Source organism: Sciurus vulgaris (assembly GCF_902686455.1).
Source record: "Sciurus vulgaris genome assembly, chromosome: 8".
NCBI classification, from domain to species: Eukaryota; Metazoa; Chordata; class Mammalia; order Rodentia; family Sciuridae; genus Sciurus; species Sciurus vulgaris.
The window spans coordinates 116,787,540-116,803,368 of NC_136468.1; the positions used below are offsets into that span (position 1 = coordinate 116,787,540).

At 54.3% G+C, this 15,829-nt stretch overlaps 2 protein-coding genes across 4 annotated transcripts in view; both read right to left on the reverse strand.

Annotated features, from left to right (window-relative positions):
- Window positions 1-1,550: 1,550 nt before the first annotated feature.
- Window positions 1,551-6,858, reverse strand: CASTOR1 (cytosolic arginine sensor for mTORC1 subunit 1). 2 transcript variants are annotated; one of them, XM_079151952.1, is made up of 9 exons: window positions 5,809-6,858; window positions 5,112-5,182; window positions 3,786-3,973; window positions 3,566-3,698; window positions 3,186-3,309; window positions 2,714-2,827; window positions 2,472-2,554; window positions 2,284-2,378; window positions 1,551-2,134 (listed from the first exon to the last, which is right to left on the reverse strand). In XM_079151952.1, exons 1-9 carry the CDS (start codon window positions 5,919-5,921, stop codon window positions 2,066-2,068), a joined length of 990 nt encoding a protein of 329 aa, XP_079008078.1. In that variant the 5' UTR covers window positions 5,922-6,858; the 3' UTR covers window positions 1,551-2,065. The 2 variants fall into 2 exon arrangements, with proteins under 2 accessions (XP_079008078.1, XP_079008079.1); XM_079151953.1 differs by lacking the exon at window positions 2,714-2,827.
- Window positions 6,859-8,328: 1,470 nt separating this feature from the next.
- TBC1D10A (TBC1 domain family member 10A) overlaps window positions 8,329-15,829 on the reverse strand; it is a 32,369-nt gene continuing 24,868 nt past the window's right edge. The window contains exons 3-10 of one of the 2 annotated variants that reach the window (XM_079151951.1): window positions 15,489-15,596; window positions 11,909-12,015; window positions 11,140-11,254; window positions 10,996-11,061; window positions 10,281-10,470; window positions 10,049-10,203; window positions 9,082-9,160; window positions 8,329-8,920 (exon numbers count right to left, since the gene is read on the reverse strand). In XM_079151951.1, coding sequence (XP_079008077.1) covers window positions 8,700-8,920; window positions 9,082-9,160; window positions 10,049-10,203; window positions 10,281-10,470; window positions 10,996-11,061; window positions 11,140-11,254; window positions 11,909-12,015; window positions 15,489-15,596 — 1,041 coding nt within the window. In that variant the 3' untranslated portion in view covers window positions 8,329-8,699. Of the gene's footprint in view, window positions 9,161-10,048; window positions 10,204-10,280; window positions 10,471-10,995; window positions 11,062-11,139; window positions 11,255-11,908; window positions 12,016-15,488; window positions 15,597-15,829 lie in introns of both variants that reach the window. The other variant, XM_079151950.1, reaches the window with a different exon arrangement.

Here is a 15,829-nt window from a genome sequence, read left to right on the forward strand (position 1 = left end):
CCCTCAAGGACCTTATAGCAGCAGAGCTAAAGCCCTCCACATGGACATGGACACACTCAGATATGTGGCAGAGAGACACAGGTGACAAATGGCCTGGGTCCAGGTCAGACCAGCCTCCTGGGTCTTGCCTGTGGCCCTTCCTCAGGTCAGTCCCCCAAACTAGTCAAGGTCATATTGGGACCTGGTTGAAGGGACTTGTCGAGACCTTGAGGTCCTTTAGAGAGCCAGAATGAGAAACACCCAAACCAGACAGTGACTCACAGGCAGACAGACAGAGGGTCAGGCCCCACAATGAACATGAGGCCAGGAACTCTGTAGGTACAGAAGCAGCCCCCAGGAATCCTGAACCTGAAGGCTCTGTCTCAGGTCCAGGACACCTCCCAAGCCAGTGTCCACACCAACTCTCCAGGGAAAAGACTTCACCATCCTACCCCAATGGCAGAGAAACTCCAAGAAAATGCTCCCTTCCCAGGGAGCTGCTTCCTGAAGGAGCTGCTTCCCACCTCTCCATGTACGAGAGGTAGGGACGGACGACTGAGGCTAAGGGAAGGGGCCGGCCAGGTCCCCACCACTTACTTACTGACCCAGGACTGTGCTCTCGGCTAGCCTGATTTGCAGCCTGAGTCCTGAGCCTTGGGGTCCCCAGGGGGAGGATGGGCATACTGCCAGAGCCCTGGTCTCTGTTCTGGCTTTTCTGGGGAGCCACCATGGCCTCCAAATACAGAGAAGTCACACCCTTCTTCCATTCCTGAACACGGGCGGGTCTAGGCTGAGGGCACCTGATAACTTCTCCGGTGCATCTGTGGGGGCCAAAGCAGACTATAGCACAGCCCTGGCCTTGCAGAGTGGGAGGGCAGGCTCTGTGGCAAGAAACCAGCCTAGATGTGCCCAGGCGTGCAGCCCTTGATGACAGAGCAGGCACCAGGTGGCCTCCAGTCCTGTTCTGTCCTCCCAGCCTCAACAGGGACCTCACAGCACGCAGGGACCCTGCCTCCACTGCTCTAAGAAAGCCCTGGTGGCAAGAACTGACTGATCTGTCCACCAACAAGAGGGACCATCAGAACTCAGGTGAGGCCCAAAAGACAAAAAGCCACAACTTGGACGAAAGGGGCTTTGGGGCCCTCCTGGATGGGTTCATAGCAACCCACTCATACTCAAATGGTTTGGGGGGTGCCTAGGCAGAAGGATCCAGGAGTATCTGCCCAGGTTCAGATCCCTGTGCTGGAACATGAGGCCAGAAACTCTGTAAGTACAGAAGCAGCAAGGAATGAAAAAAAGAGCCCAGACTTCAGAGGCAGACAGCCCGGGTGGTAGTCATGTGACCTTCACCGAGTTCTATCACTTGTTACTTCTCAAAGCTTCGGTTCCTCATCTGGAACACGGTGATGGTTCATGTACTGCTCAGGGAACTATCATGAGCAGCAGGTGAGGTGAGGTGAGGCCAGTCTTCAACGGCTACACAGGGAGAAACCAGGGCCTCAGACAAGCGCAACGAGGCAGAGCTATGGCTGAGAATCAGACCCAGATGAGCCCCAAGGACCACAGCCCAGTCTGGTCAATATGAAGTCCTTTATTAACAGGTGATTTAAAAAAAGAGAGAGAAAGGCAGAGATGTAAAAATACTTTTCTTGGAAGCCCCGGGAGGGGGAGGCACTGTCAGATTTTGCCTGGCTAGAGGCAATCCAGCCAGACTTGGGGCCCTGCCCAGAGGGGGCAGCCAGCCCCAGAGGGAGTTGAGGGGGGATGGCTCAGGCCTCAGGCAGGGACTGTGCAAATGCTGAGGCCACAGCAGGGAGTGATGGGTTGGGGGCTTAAGCCCCAGAGCACCATGTTGCCCTGCATGGGTAGACACACGGTGGGGCTAGCACCTGCCCATTCCACCTGTGTGTGCACACGCACCCACAAGAGCCGGTGCCAGCACACAGCTTATATACAGAGAGTGGAATGAGGGTTCCCCAGCCAGAAACAGGGGAGATCATCCCAGAGCTTGAAGAAATAGCTTAGAGAAGTCTCTGGAAACCCAGAAGCCAGAAGAGCTGGGATCCTGCACTGATCCCTACAGGCCTTAGGAAGCCAGGCCCTCTGGCCTTCGCTGGAGGACTGCAATGACACTGTTGATACCATCCTCAGGCACCTAGGAACAGATGGTCAGGAGGGAGGGCCAGCACTGAATCCAACCAGGACTGCCCAGATGTCCTGGCCCAGCTGGGTCTACCTCCTGCCCCCTCCATTCGGGGTCTCCGTTTCCCTCCAGCACCCCTCACCCCAGCTCATGGTACTCACCAGGGCATGGTCAAAATTGAAAGTGCTGATGTAGTATGCAGAGATGTCAGCAGCAGCCAGGGGACCCGCGATCTGGGCCACAATCCCACATTCATCTAAGGGTTAAAGAGGGACACACAAGGCTCACATTGGCCACTGTGGTTACCCTATAGGCCTTCCCTACCCCTCAACACAGGGACTAGCCTTACCAAAGCCCAGGGGCTGTCCACCGATGCGCACCATCCTCCACAGCTCCCCTGAGGAACTGGTCAGCAGGAGGTCACTGGGGAATCTGGGGAGGCATATGGATAGGCAGGGCACCCCCATCTGTCCCTATCCCACTGTGAGCCCCTGGGGCAGGTGTGCATGCTAACTCAGAGAGAGGTGCCCTGCCTCCTCCCTCCCCAGGCTGGCTTAGAGTCTATTGCCCAACTAGGGTTAGGAGTCATACTTTTTTTGTGTCTCAGCATCCATGACGATAGAGATGTAGCCCTCAATGAGGGAGAAGGCGAAGAATGGGATGGAACTGGACTCAGGACTGCCTGGGGCTACTTCCTTGGGGGCACTAGGGAGGGACAGCAGGGTTAGGATTTCTGCCAAGCCCACTCTATCTCCTCACAGTCAGTCTCTAGATCCCAGGGAAGGTGCTGGTGGGGATGAGGTAGGACAATGAGCCCTGTTCATACTGAAGATGAAAGACTAGGGAATGACTGGGAGTGACTCTGTTGAATACAGGAGAGGCCTCTAACTTTGTAGTTAGGACCTTCCCCGAATATCAGTGAAGGACAGGCAGAAACCATGGACTGCCAGGAACCCCAAGACAAGGCCCAGGGAATAGGGTGCAGACGCAACAGATGGGACAAAGGTGAGTCAGAATGTAGGAAATGGTGTGAGGACAGAGACCAAAAGTACACGTGACCCACCTGTGTGAGTAGAAGAGGACATCTATGAGGGTGGTAGCGATGGCGGGCAGGGTCTCAGGGTCCAGTGTGAGGACACAGAAGCGGTTCTGCGGACTCTGAATGGGATGCACTGTGGGGCTGGGCCCTGCTTGAGGTGGACAGGGTGCCAGATGAAAAGATATTTGTGGGCTGGGGCGACCCCTGGTGGTCAGTCTGGGAATGGCCCAGGCTGGCGTAGGTCAAACTCCAGGAAACTGCCTGGGTTCTCCCACTCTTCCCTGCCAGTCCACCTCCCATCTCATGAGGCAGTTAGTGTCTGCTGGTCTTCCCATGCCCCTAGACCCACCAGCACAAGGGAAGAGCCCCATTGGAAAGTTTGAGTACCAAGGGGCAGACCTCACCATGCTGGGCACGAGGAAAGCCATTCCTGGAATCATCCCTGGCAACAGGTACAGGCTCCCCACCCACTTCACGGTAAATGTCAAACTCCTGGGCCAGAGTGTGGATCACCACAGAGAGGTCCTGCTCCCGCACCTGGGCCACAGGCAGATGGGACATCACATGGGTCCCTCAGGCACCCATGCCCATGTGGCCCTGTGCCTATACCTATGGGAAACTCACCAGGATGAAGTCTGTCTGGTAAGTGGACAGCATCAGCACAGATACGTGGTGCTCAGCCAGTGGTGTGATGACCGAGCGAGCAATTTTAGTGACCCCAGCAGCCTGCACTGCTGCACCACTGTGCGACGACACATTCATCACCAGCCATGTGGCCTCAGCCACTTGCAGAAATTCAGATGGGGGCAGTTCTAGATAGGAGGCAAATGCCTCGTAAGGGCTTGCAGGGCTGGCCCTGACCCTTTCTGAGACTTTTCTCGTCTGTGCCTTGGAGGGTTCTAGCAATAAAAGGGCAGATCTGGGGCCTACAGCTGTCTCCTAGTTCTGCTGGTGATGCCCATAGGTATGCAAAGACTGAAAAGTGCTTTGGGTACTATGGGTGGGGGATCAAACCTTCCCATTAAAGATCTGAACTCCAGACTCAACTGGTTTGGAATCTCAGCTCCACCAATTACTTGTTGTATGATCTGTTTCCTTATCTGTAAAATGGGATGACAATATCTATTCCTCATGACTGTTCTGTGCATTAATAGAGGTTTTATACCACATAGTACCACTGGGGGGCGCGAGCACATCAGGTTAGCCTGTGCGTGGGAGGGCTTTTCCCCTTTTGTAGATCCTGCAGTTAAGTACAAACAGGGAAACTAAGGCCTGAAGTGGAGCAGCTAGGAGATAGACCAACCTCCAGTTGGTTAGTCTGAGATCCTGGCCTGTAAGGATGGGCTAACTCTTGCTGAAGTGACAGAGAGAGACGTCAGTTTCAGAGCCCAGGGAGAGACCAGGCTGGCGGCCAGCTCTGAGCAAGGGCCAGGGCCTGGTTGGCTGCTGTTCGGCTCAAGCACAGCCAGGAGGCCCCCAGGACCCTACCCTGGCTGCCTGCTCCAGCATTCCTTCCCCAACCTTCAGACTCCAGAAGTTCCTAGACCAGCATGGGAGGAGCTGACCCGCACAGAGGATTGAAGTCCAAGAGAAAACAATGCCCAGGGGGTTGAAACAGCAGCAGGAACTGCCTCCCCCGACGTCCCCCCCCCACACTCTTGATGGACCTGTAGCTGAGACACTCCCCTTCCTAGCCTAAGGCTACTAAGTGACCCCTACCTCATTTGATACCCTCATAGGACCCTGTTAGATCACCACGTAACTATACCCATTTCACAAAAGAGGAAATATCTCAGGGAAAGTGATTTCATCAAGGGCACACAGCCAGTGAGTAGTGGAGTAGGATTCGAACCCAGATCCACATGCCTTTTAAGGGCCAAGCTCTTGGGATCTGGACCCCAGCATCCGGAAGGAATCCTGTATACAGGGGAGCAGGAGACTAGACCCCACCTTTAAAGCCCTCCTCGTCCACCATGAGCGTGTAATCCTCGGGAGTCTCGGTCAGGCTGAAGAATTTACACCTAGTTGGGAGTAGGGAGGATCTTCAGCCTAGAGAGGTGAACTCCCGGGGGTGGGGGCGTGCGGAATGCAGGCGAACTTCGCTCCACCCGCTCCAAAGGACTCCCTGCCGGGTGCCTTCCTCCCCGCCCCCCTTAGGTCTCAATTTCCTCCCCAGGGCAAAGGGGTGTGGGCCATCTCCCCAGTCTAGGGCTGTTTTCCATCTCCAAATCTCCCTCCCTGGAGCCTCCCGCCCCTCCATTACAGGAGGGAGGGGAGGCTCACATTCGAGACGACAACAGAAGGGGCATCGGACCTTGGGCCCCCAGGCCGGCCCCTCTGACCTGATGGGAGGCGTCTGGAAGGAGCTCCCCGCAGTGGCCAGGCAGGAATGCCCCCACTTCACACCATTCAGATTTAAGCATTGCCCACTCCAGGCTGTTTGCGCCTTGACTGGCCCTGGGATGGGGCCTCCGGGGCCGGATAGGCGGGTCCCAGGGAGGGTAGGCCCAGGCCGGATGGCGGCCGGAGGGGGAGAGCCTCCCTTCCCGCTCCCGCCCGTTTCGCAACGATCCTAATCCTCCGACCCTGGCCCGGAGAAACAGTGAGGCGCCCACCCACATAGACGCCCCCGAACCCGGGAGCGCACCGGCTGCGGCAGGGCAGGAAGAGCAGCTTGATGAGAGGGTGGGTGTAGAGCCAGAGACCCGGGCGGGCGAGGCTCAACACCCGCACCCGGTGCTCTAGGATGTGCAGCTCCATCTCGCTCGCGCGGCTGCCCCAGCCCCGCCGCCAACTAAACCCAGGCCGGAGGCGGGGCGGCAGGGGTGGCGCCCCAGAGTTAAAGGAGCCGCTGTGAGCAACTGTATACAGCGCCCGCTACACAGCGTACCGACCCAGCCCGGCGCTCAGCGGGCGCCCAGCTCCTGGGGGGTCACGCCCTTCAAGATGCGCGTCCTATGCGAGGTGACCACGCCTTCCAACACCAGTGCTTCACTCCGCTCCTTCCAGTACTCAGAGCCCCACCTCGGGTGGCTCCACCCCTCTAGCCCTGGCTCCGAAATCACCACTAGGCCCCGCCCTGACCGCGCCCCCATCCCCGGGCTCCGCCTTTTCCGCAAGACGCCCTCTGTTTTGGATGCTTGGGGTTGTTTCTGTCTTCAGGAACACATGTGGGCATTATGGTTGAGGGCATTAAGACCAGGGGAGGCCTTGAGACAAACCGGAGCTTGGCTGAGGCTGGAACGCTGCACCCAAATTCCCAAAACGTCACGGTGTAGAGGCCTCCATGCAGTGATTAGCTCCCAACAGTGTGATGGTAGGAGGCATTTCTTTGTTCTTCCTCTTCTGGCTCCGTGTGGGGCAAAGCCGCCAGAGCTAACTAGAGTCCCCAAGCAATGGCTGCCCAGGATTAGTATTGATAATATCCCTTCTCCACTTTGCAAGTGGGCCACTGGGACTTGGTGGCCCCATTTTTCTCACCCAATTACAGAGAAGGCTCCCCACCAGGGGCACAGAGATAAGGTGAGTCCTGGACACTTCTGGCAGTGGAGTAGAGCACAGAAGGTGTCCCAGCTTGAAGTTGCTCAATAAAAACGAAACCCCAGAAGTGCTTGGGCTAGGGATGCCCAGGGCTCTGCAGGGACAGACCCATGCAGTTAAGGCTCACTGAGTACTCAGACCTCAGGCCTAGACTTTGAGTTTTAAGACCTCAAGAATGAGCAGGCATCAGCAAGCTCAGGTTGACTCTGTGGTAGAGCTGAGCATGCTCCAAGGGGCCTTTTTTGGCTCAAGCATCCTCTGGCCTCAAACTGAGGTTTGAACCAAGTGGGTTAAAGTAGGCCTGAGTAGGCTTTCTACCTGTTCTGGAACCTCCACCACAAGCACAGAGGTCAGGCTAAACCTGTTCCCTGGATTCTTGGGTTTGGGGGTATTCCCAGGGAACTCTGTGTAACCATGACAATCCTGGCCTGTCCCCTGCAGGAAGGAGGAGTGTTTCTCAAAGATGAGCCCATCTCATCCAGGGCAAGTGAAGACAGGATGGGAAAACAGTGGTAAGGGGCAGGAGCAGGAAGAGGGTGATCTCCCTTGAGTCTCCTGTGGTGGTTCACCTCCCTACGCCTCAATATCCCCAACTGTACCAGAATACGATGTCTCTTACACAGGCAATGCTTATAAGCTCACCAGAAGGCTTTGCTCCTCCCTCCACCACCCCTACCCCCTATGGCCTGGCCCAGCCTCTTCTCCTGCCAGGAACAGCTGCTATTGTTTGACTGGAAAAGCTGCTTCCTCAGCAGAAGGAGGGGGGCCTTTCCCAGGGACACCCTGTCCTCCCCTTACCAGGCATCAGTTGTAACCAAATGCCTGCCTAGCCCCTCAGTGACAGTCAGCTCACCTAGAAACCTGGTTAGGAGAGGGAGCTGAGTGAAAGGCTCTGGGTGCCAGGGTGGCTCTGCATGTGGGAAGGCAAGGATCCTTTCCCACTTGGCTCCTGTTTTCTACTTACCAGGCACACAACACAACCAGGCCTTCCTGCCACAAGGTAATTGCTCAGTAAACATAAGGTAGCATTTTATCAAGGACCCAGACCTCTCCCCTCACCTGTCTGCCTCTTGACAGAGGCCTGGGCTGAGCATGTGAGGTTATTCATGGTTCCTCACCCCTGGTGCCACTACCCAACCTACAATGAGTGCTCAGAAGGTAATCAGGACCTGAAGTGGCATCTGGCTAGGCCTTGGAGGGGGAAGAGCCTAAAGCCACCTCTGCAGGAAGCCCTTACCCTTCAATGATTGGTAGGGATCTAGGCCCAGGAAATCATACCCTGCTCTGCTCCAGTGGTGGGCTCCAAGCCCTGGTGTCCCTCACCCATGGCAGAGGGAAGGGATGGGGTCAGGAAAGATGGGGCCAATAAGAGGGGCAGGTCCTGGATTTGGCAACTTCTCTGCCAAAGGTACTTCTTTCTCAAAGAGGCTAGTTTTGGGCTGGGGAGATAGCTCAGTCGGTAAAGTGCTTGCCTTGCAGGCACAAGGCCCTGGGTTTGATCCCCAGCACCACAAAAAAAAAAAAAAAAAAAAAAAAAAAAAGAGGCTAGTCTTGGGTTGAGGGGTGTGGAGAAGAGATGCTAAGCACTAGGGTGTCACCCCTTCCCAATCTCAAGCTACACACCAGCTCTCTACACAAGCCTTTTTATTTCTGTACAAAACCACATTTCTATTTTACACAAAGGGCACCCCACCCTCTCTACTCACGCCAGCACCCCAGTCCTGGGAGCATCACCCAGGAGGAGGGACTGAATGAGACCCCACCCACTTGGCCCTAGCTTATCTGTCCTGGCCCGGCCAGCCCGAGCTCCACTCTAAAGAAAATAAATAAGGAGACTCAGGCAGAATCTGTGCTGGGCCAGCCAGACTCTTCCCAGCCCAGTGGCCAAGCAGTGGGGTCCTTGGTGAGCAGGGCCTGGAGTGTCAGTCTTCGAACCATATAGGTGTGTGGAGACCCCGCCCTGGAGGCCTGAGCTGCCAGGGTTACAAGTACGTGTCTTCACTCTCCTGGGATGTCAGACTCTCTTGGGAACGGTGGTGAGCTAAGTTCTGGGGTGCTGAGTCCTGGGGGGCTGGGTTCTGGGAAGCCAGGTCCTTCGAGGGCACATCCTGTGAGAGATGTGCATCTCCTGCAGCCGTCACTACTGTGGCTTGACTGGGGGCCAGGGACTTGTCCAGTTGCCCACTTGCTTTTGTCTGCTTCTGCTGCTCCTTCTGGACCTGCTTGGGAGGCTTGGGCTTGGCTTTGGAGGCAGGGAGGGGTGCATCTGGGGGTAGGCGGATGGATGGTGAAGGTTGCAGGGCAAGCCGGGGGCCAGGCTCTGCATCTAGGATGGCCTTGGCACCATGCAACCTGGGTGGGGAGCGACACTGCAGCTCACCCCGAGTCTCTTGCCAGCGCCGCAGCTGGATGAGGTGCTCACGCTCAATCTGGCGCTCTGTCACAGGCAACTCTACCACCTGCAGGGGCAGTAAGGGACAGATGGGCACCAGGAAGAAGGACCATCCCCATCTGTCCCCCAGCCTAGACCCTTGCTCTCCCTTCCGCATCTCCCAGCTCTTGCTACTAAAGGCTGAACCCAACATGGATGGGAATCTGGTCCCAAGCTGTGGTCACAAGTCTCAGAGCTGAATGCCAGGGAAGCTGGGTACATGAGACCCACTGCCTCAGAGGAGAAAGCTGCTTACAACAAACAGGTTGACTCACTTTTCTTACTGGGGAAGAGAAGTAAGGCTCAGAGCAACACCGACTCTTGGCCCACAAGCCCCCACCCCCCACAACTGCCCAGGGCACCCTGGCTTCCTGGGCTCAAATTCCAACTCTGCCACTTTCTGTTTGGTAACTGGGGAAGTCACTTTACAATCCTGCCTCTGTGAGCCTCCATTTCCTCATGTGTAAAATGGGGATAATGGCAGTCTGCAGCAATTGTTGGTAAAGCAGGTACAAAAATGGGCTATTGCTCTTCTATTTCTTCCCCCAACAATGGCATCATCCTTGACCCCTGGCCTCCACCCAGAGAAGCTAGCCACTTATGTGTCACTTTATTACAGCCTGAGAGACTGGTATCCACAAAGAAAAAGAAGGAAAAATAAAGCCAAGGCTATGAATGTGGGACCAGGAGGAAGAAGGGGGTACGGATTGCAGCTGTTCTTCAGTCCCCAGTAGCTTGGATAAAGAAGGTCCTGCAAACCAAGGCCTCTCTGTGCCCCACCCAGATAGAAAGGCAAGGTCCATCTGCTGTGTTCAGGCCTGCTTAGCAGTGGGCTCAGCATGGGTAGCCCATCCTGGAAGGCAGGACCCCACCAATTCCTTCTCCCTCCCGGTCTCAAGGTAGGTATAGGCCGAACCTCCTGAACCAGGAAGGCTTCCTGCATGATCTTGGGGCTGAGGCTCCGCAGTTGCTCGATGGTCTCGTACTGGCCCTGGCAGGCTTTGAGCTTCTCTGCAGAGCCCAGTGCATGCTTCAGCAGCACCAGCCCCACCCGGAAGATGATCTTGACTCCTGCATGGGGGGCAGATGGTGAGTGCCACGGGGCCTCTACCAGGGCTCCGAGATTCCCCTCAGCCCAACCTGATTACCCTCACAGAAGAACATGTCCCAGACACGTAGCACAGAGCTCCAGGGCAGGGTGCGGGCAAAGGCACACATGAACCACTCTGTCATATACAGCAGTGGGTCAATCTTCTGCCGGCTGAGGTGCTTGTGGGCCACAGGTGACACCTTCTGCAGTAATGAGAAGAGGATCTCGCCATCCAGTTGGATTGCTTCCTGCGGGGATACCAAGGCCACAAGGCCATGACCATAGCTGCGGGGTGCTGGGATGTAGCAGTGAGCAAACTAGACAGCTGGTCCTCTTTGTGGAGCTTACAGTGAAAAGGGACTAGGAGAGGAAATGATGGTGCTGAGTTCCTGGGACATGGCAGGAACGGGAATGCTCAGCAAGCATCTTCCAAAGGGTTCTGCCTATTCAGGCCAAGGAAAGCTCCCTACAAGCTGAAAGCTGAGGGAAAGGAGTTTTCAGGGGAAGAAGAGGGAAATGGAGCATCAGGCAAAAGTTTACACCTATGCCAAGGCAGAGGCTGGGAAAACTTGATGCTCTGGAAGAATTTCAATCCCACCAAGCAGCCCAAATGGCTGGAGGCAGAGATGGAGACAAGTATGGCATCCATGACACCAGGGTCTGGGAAGACCTGACCCAGGACTTCAGCCTGGAGTGACTGTAGAAAGAAGAGCCTGGAGGGAGCACAGAGGGCATCCAGTTGCAGACAGATCCCGGGCCAGCAAAGTACTCACCAATTTCTCACTGTAGTAGCCAGGCAGGTACTTCTCACAGATCTGTACCAGACACCAGAAGGCTTGCTGTGGGCAATAAAAACATGAGGCCTTGCTGCTGGGGTTAGTCCCCTACCCACCCACATGCCCAGGGCCTGGTGGTACCTCAGCAGGCATGTGCATGAGTAGAACAGCAGCAATGGGTGCCTGGGCCTGGCAGTAGCCCTCCTCAGGTCGGTACAGTGTATAGGCCTTTAGCACACGAAAGAGGTCCTGCTGGCTGTGGAGAGGTCAAGCAGGTCAGCCATGACAGGTTGATTATGCAGTTACTGCCACACCTGTAACCCACTAGACCAGACCTCCTTCAAAATTTGCACTTCCTGGAAATGGGAGATGACCTGCTTGTGGTCACCAAGGGGCTGGCCTCCCACAATAGCACATGGATTCTCACCTGACCAAAAAGGAAGGTGGGAAGAGGTTCCCCCATGATAGGTAAGGAAAGGGGCAAGACTAGGAAAGGATGCCAGAGAGATACAGAGTAAGGTGTCAGGTTGGAGGCTGGGGCCCCTCACTGACAGCTTTGTCCCAGTCAATTTTGGTCCCCTTGCCTGTCACATTTCTCCCTTCCTGCATAACCACCCAACCTCCACTACCCTTTTTTCCCAACAAAAACCTGTTTCCAGAAGGCTAGGCTGGGAAAGCTCTAGCAGTCTGGGGAATAAATGATGAAAGCTGCCCAGAGGAGATGCTAAGAACACTAGAGATGCTAAGAACACTATCAGACATAAATCAAAGAAGGGAAATACTGACAGTAGAATTTGGGATATCTGGCTTCTGGGTCCCAAAGATAACTCCAACCTCATTGAACCCACTCTGCCCACTGAGAGACAGGCCCTAGAGCCTCTCTTCAAGCCCACAGGCCCAGCCTGCTCACCCATGGCCCCCCCGGGACACAAACATCTCGTGGAAAGGGAACTGTCGGTGCAGGTCACGCTCAATCACATCCAGCCATTTAGGATCCCCAGGAGATGTGTCCAGCTCCTGGAAACAAGGGCAAAGGCACACATAAGGGGATAGGAAGGGTGGAGGGGGGCACTCCTGGCAGATGTGGCTAGTCCCAGGAACAATGCCCACCCAATCCTATCATGGGACCGGGTCTTTCTGAAAACAGGTGAGGAAGCCCAGGTAAGAAAATGGTGGGGGGAGGTAAGGCCCTGGAAAGCCTATGAGGTGATCCAAGCTCCTGGAAGACCCGTGTAGACAAGAGCACCCATCCCAGCTGTGGCTGGAATAACCTCTCAGCACTTCAGTCAGGACTCCGTGTATTTAAGGATGATGTCACATTCTTAAGATGGAAGGCTACTTACGCAATCACTACCACCTGTTACCACAGTTAGGCTCCAGGTGCTGAGCTGAACACAGAGCACCTGTGGATCCCACTGACTCCTCTCAGCCCCAAAGACAGGTCCTACATGAAAGTCACTTGCCCAAGGCTTTGTGTCTAGAAAAATGGTGGAGCTGGAACTGGAAGGCAGGTGTTATTCAGGGCTGCCAGCTCCAGATCCTCTGCTACTTGCCTCCCATGCCAGTGCTGTCACCTTTTCAGGAAGGGTGCAGGTGAGTGTGATATACACAGCATTGTCTGGAAAGACATGATATCTTTCACATCAATAGCCTCAGGTGCTCTTCTGAATGCTGGGATTTCAACAAAGTTTTATAACAAAGCTATAACAGAAAGAAAAATGGCTTCCTGGCCATTAGTAATGTTCTCTTTCTTGAATTGCATGTCAGTTACATGGATGTGTATTATTTGTCAAAGCTCACTGAACAGTACACTCGAGATCTGTACATTTTTCTCTATGTAAAGTTATGCTCCAATATTTAGAAAGAAAGAAAAAGAAATATGAAGGAAACTAAAAGGGTCAAGCAGAGAAACTGAGCCAAGTACAAGCTGCAGCATCAGGGAGGGCACTGAGGAGGAAGGGAGGCTTCAGTAAATACCCCAAGAAGGCACCACCAAGACCTGAACCTAGCTGGCAGGTGACTTCATACAATTCCCTCTCCCTCTCATGCCCCTTAGTGGGAGTGTCCAGTATTAAACCAAAGAATTTAAGATAACTGAAACTTGACCATAGAGTAAGGACTGAAAGGAAAAGTGAAAGAATACTAAAGGTTGGAGGATGGAGAAAGGGGTTGGGGTTTCCACAATGCAGGAAAGGTGTGTCATCCTCTGGAGCCCCACCAATGCTCATGACAGGGCCTGTGTGTCCTGTGTATTCCTAGCACAATTCAGGTTTTCTTTGTTTTCAGAAGGGAAGGAGATCCCCACAAATTCTCCCGGTGGCTCCATGAGGTATAAGGTTCCTGAGGTATAAGGACTGAAAATCAGTTCCTAGGATGTGTTCATCTGGTACCTTGGCAGCCCAAGGCACCTGACCACAGACTGATGAAAAAGTAAAGAGATAACTGCAGCAACTCCGGGGAGAAAGGGGTGGCATGGGCCACCTGCAGAGAAGCTGGGACTGCAGTCACTGGGTCTGCGGCCTCCTTGAACCTGCACAGCACTGGTGCCATCATGAGGTGAAACCAGAGAAGGAAAACAGGTAAAAAAGAACAGGAAGGTCCTGCTTGTCCAAGAAAGATGCAAGAAATAGCAAGTGCAGGAGAAAATGGAGTAGCCAAGTCCTGTAGAACCTATCTTGACTGCCGAGATGGAACCAGCCACCTAGATCACTGTGTTGACTGGAGGACCCAGGAACACCACAACCTCCTTACTAGACCCCTGCCATGGCCCATGCATGTGAGACAATGGAGAGAGCTTCCCATTCCTGTCTGCTTCCTCAGGGAAAAGGAAAAGTCCTTCCAGGTCTGCTAGCAAACCACTCTCTTGGCCCCCATAACTGCTTTAAGGACCCAGTGCTCAGATTCAGAGCATCAGGGAGGGCCTTTTCTCAGGGCTGGGGTTGTGGCTCAGTAGTAGAGTGCTTGCCTGGCATGTGTGAGGCACTGGGTTTGATCCTCAGCACCACATAAAAATAAATAAAATAAAATAAAATAAAATAAAGGTATTCTGTCCATCTACAACTAAAAAAAAAATTTTTTTTAAGGCCTTTTCTCAGCAAATCAACTTCCTTGCACAAGCAACCCACCAGATGCCACAGGGGATAGCCAAGTTCCTCTCTGGACATACTATTCTGTACATATATACACAGAACTCTGCTCTGCTGCACCCACTAAGGACACGCTCACACCTGCTGAACTATGCAACCAGGAGGCTGGCCAGGGCCCCATGTTCTTGGCTCTCAGGCCTGTGCTCTAGCAGCTAGACATAGCTACGGACTTGGTGCAGCGCTCTCATCCCCGAGTTTCCCACCCTGCCCAGAATGCAGTCCCTTGCAATGGAGATGTAACCACTGGGAGGAAGACTCTGGAGTTGAGAGGCCTGGTATTGGTGCTCTATGGGAATAGTTAATTTCCTTGATTCAGAGTTGCCCCCAGCGATATCCCACCAGTACCCCTTTCCCTGTGCTGCCAGTAAATAGCTCTCAGCCTTTTCAGGGCAACAACAGAAACTCTAGGCTGTCCTGCAGTGCTCCTACCCTCCTTTCTCAGAAAGCAGGTCTGGCCAGACAGGAGTGTTCACTGAAGCATGAAGGATGTCAACAAAGAATTAGTGGCTGGCAGTTCTGTCTCACTGCCTGTCAATAGTCCCAAGGGCCTGGGAGAAACCCTCATGCCTGGGGCAAGGTCTGGCAGGTAAGCTGAGGGCAATTCTGGGGACTCCAATTGCCTCCTCACAGTTCTCCAGGGGAACAGGCTGGAGAAACTGCCCAACTCAGTGAATGGAGGGATATTGTACTCCATTGTACTCAATGGACAGCCATTGAGTTGGGAGCACAGGAAAGAGGCAGAGGGCATCCTCTCTAGCCACTGAGTAGCCTCTGACCCCTGAAGGGAGTCTGGCACTGCCACCTCCCGGGCTGATGACCCCTTCATGCAACACAGGTAGACCATGTCTTGCTGGATTTGGAGGCAGGAGGAAGAGAAGATGATGAGCCAGGCAGTGTCCAGGGTCTTATGGTCCTGTTAGGCAGCCCCACAAAGTCCCAAAGCACAGGCCCAGAACAGTCAGGGAAATGATCTGAGTGTCCCGTCCTCATCATGACTAAGAGCTGGGAGGTAGCACAGTAAGCCCCCAAAAGCAAACCTGAGTAATTGTGAAGACAAAGAGCTGAAGTTGAAGGTGTCAAAATCTGTCCATCCCATTAAGGTCTGTTCAAGGCTATAACCTCCAGATGAACAGAGCCTCCAGGAGTCATGGGTCAATCTGGTCTGCTAGTCCTGTGCTGTCAAGCACAAGACTGGAGTCAGTTCTGTCAATTGCCCCCCCCCGCCCCACAGGCCCCCAGCTAAGGTCCAGGTGAGCACATGGGGAACTGCTGCCATGGGAAGACACCCAGCCCAGAGACATGGAAGGAAGGGTCGGGTGAAGAAAGGAAGGAAGGAAAACTCACGTCAAACTTTCCAGGGTTCTGCTGCAGCTTCACCTTGCCTCCCGACAGGTACTGCCAAGCACGGCCCCGCAGAGAAGGTGGGATGCCTTTCTGACACCGCAGGCGGATCTGAAAATCAAAAGAACAACTGTGCCCATTCATCCACCCTGGCAGTTTCTTAAGCCAGACCCCTCTTTCAGGGCTTGGTGGCCCCTCATTGAGCATATCACCAAGAACAGAAAAACAGAGTAGGGTAGAGGGAAAGACTTTCCTACTATTGCTCTAATGCAGATTCTACAGTGGGAATAGGGGGGATTGCAATTAGACATGCCCACCAGGTGATAGCAGAGTGCACATCTCCT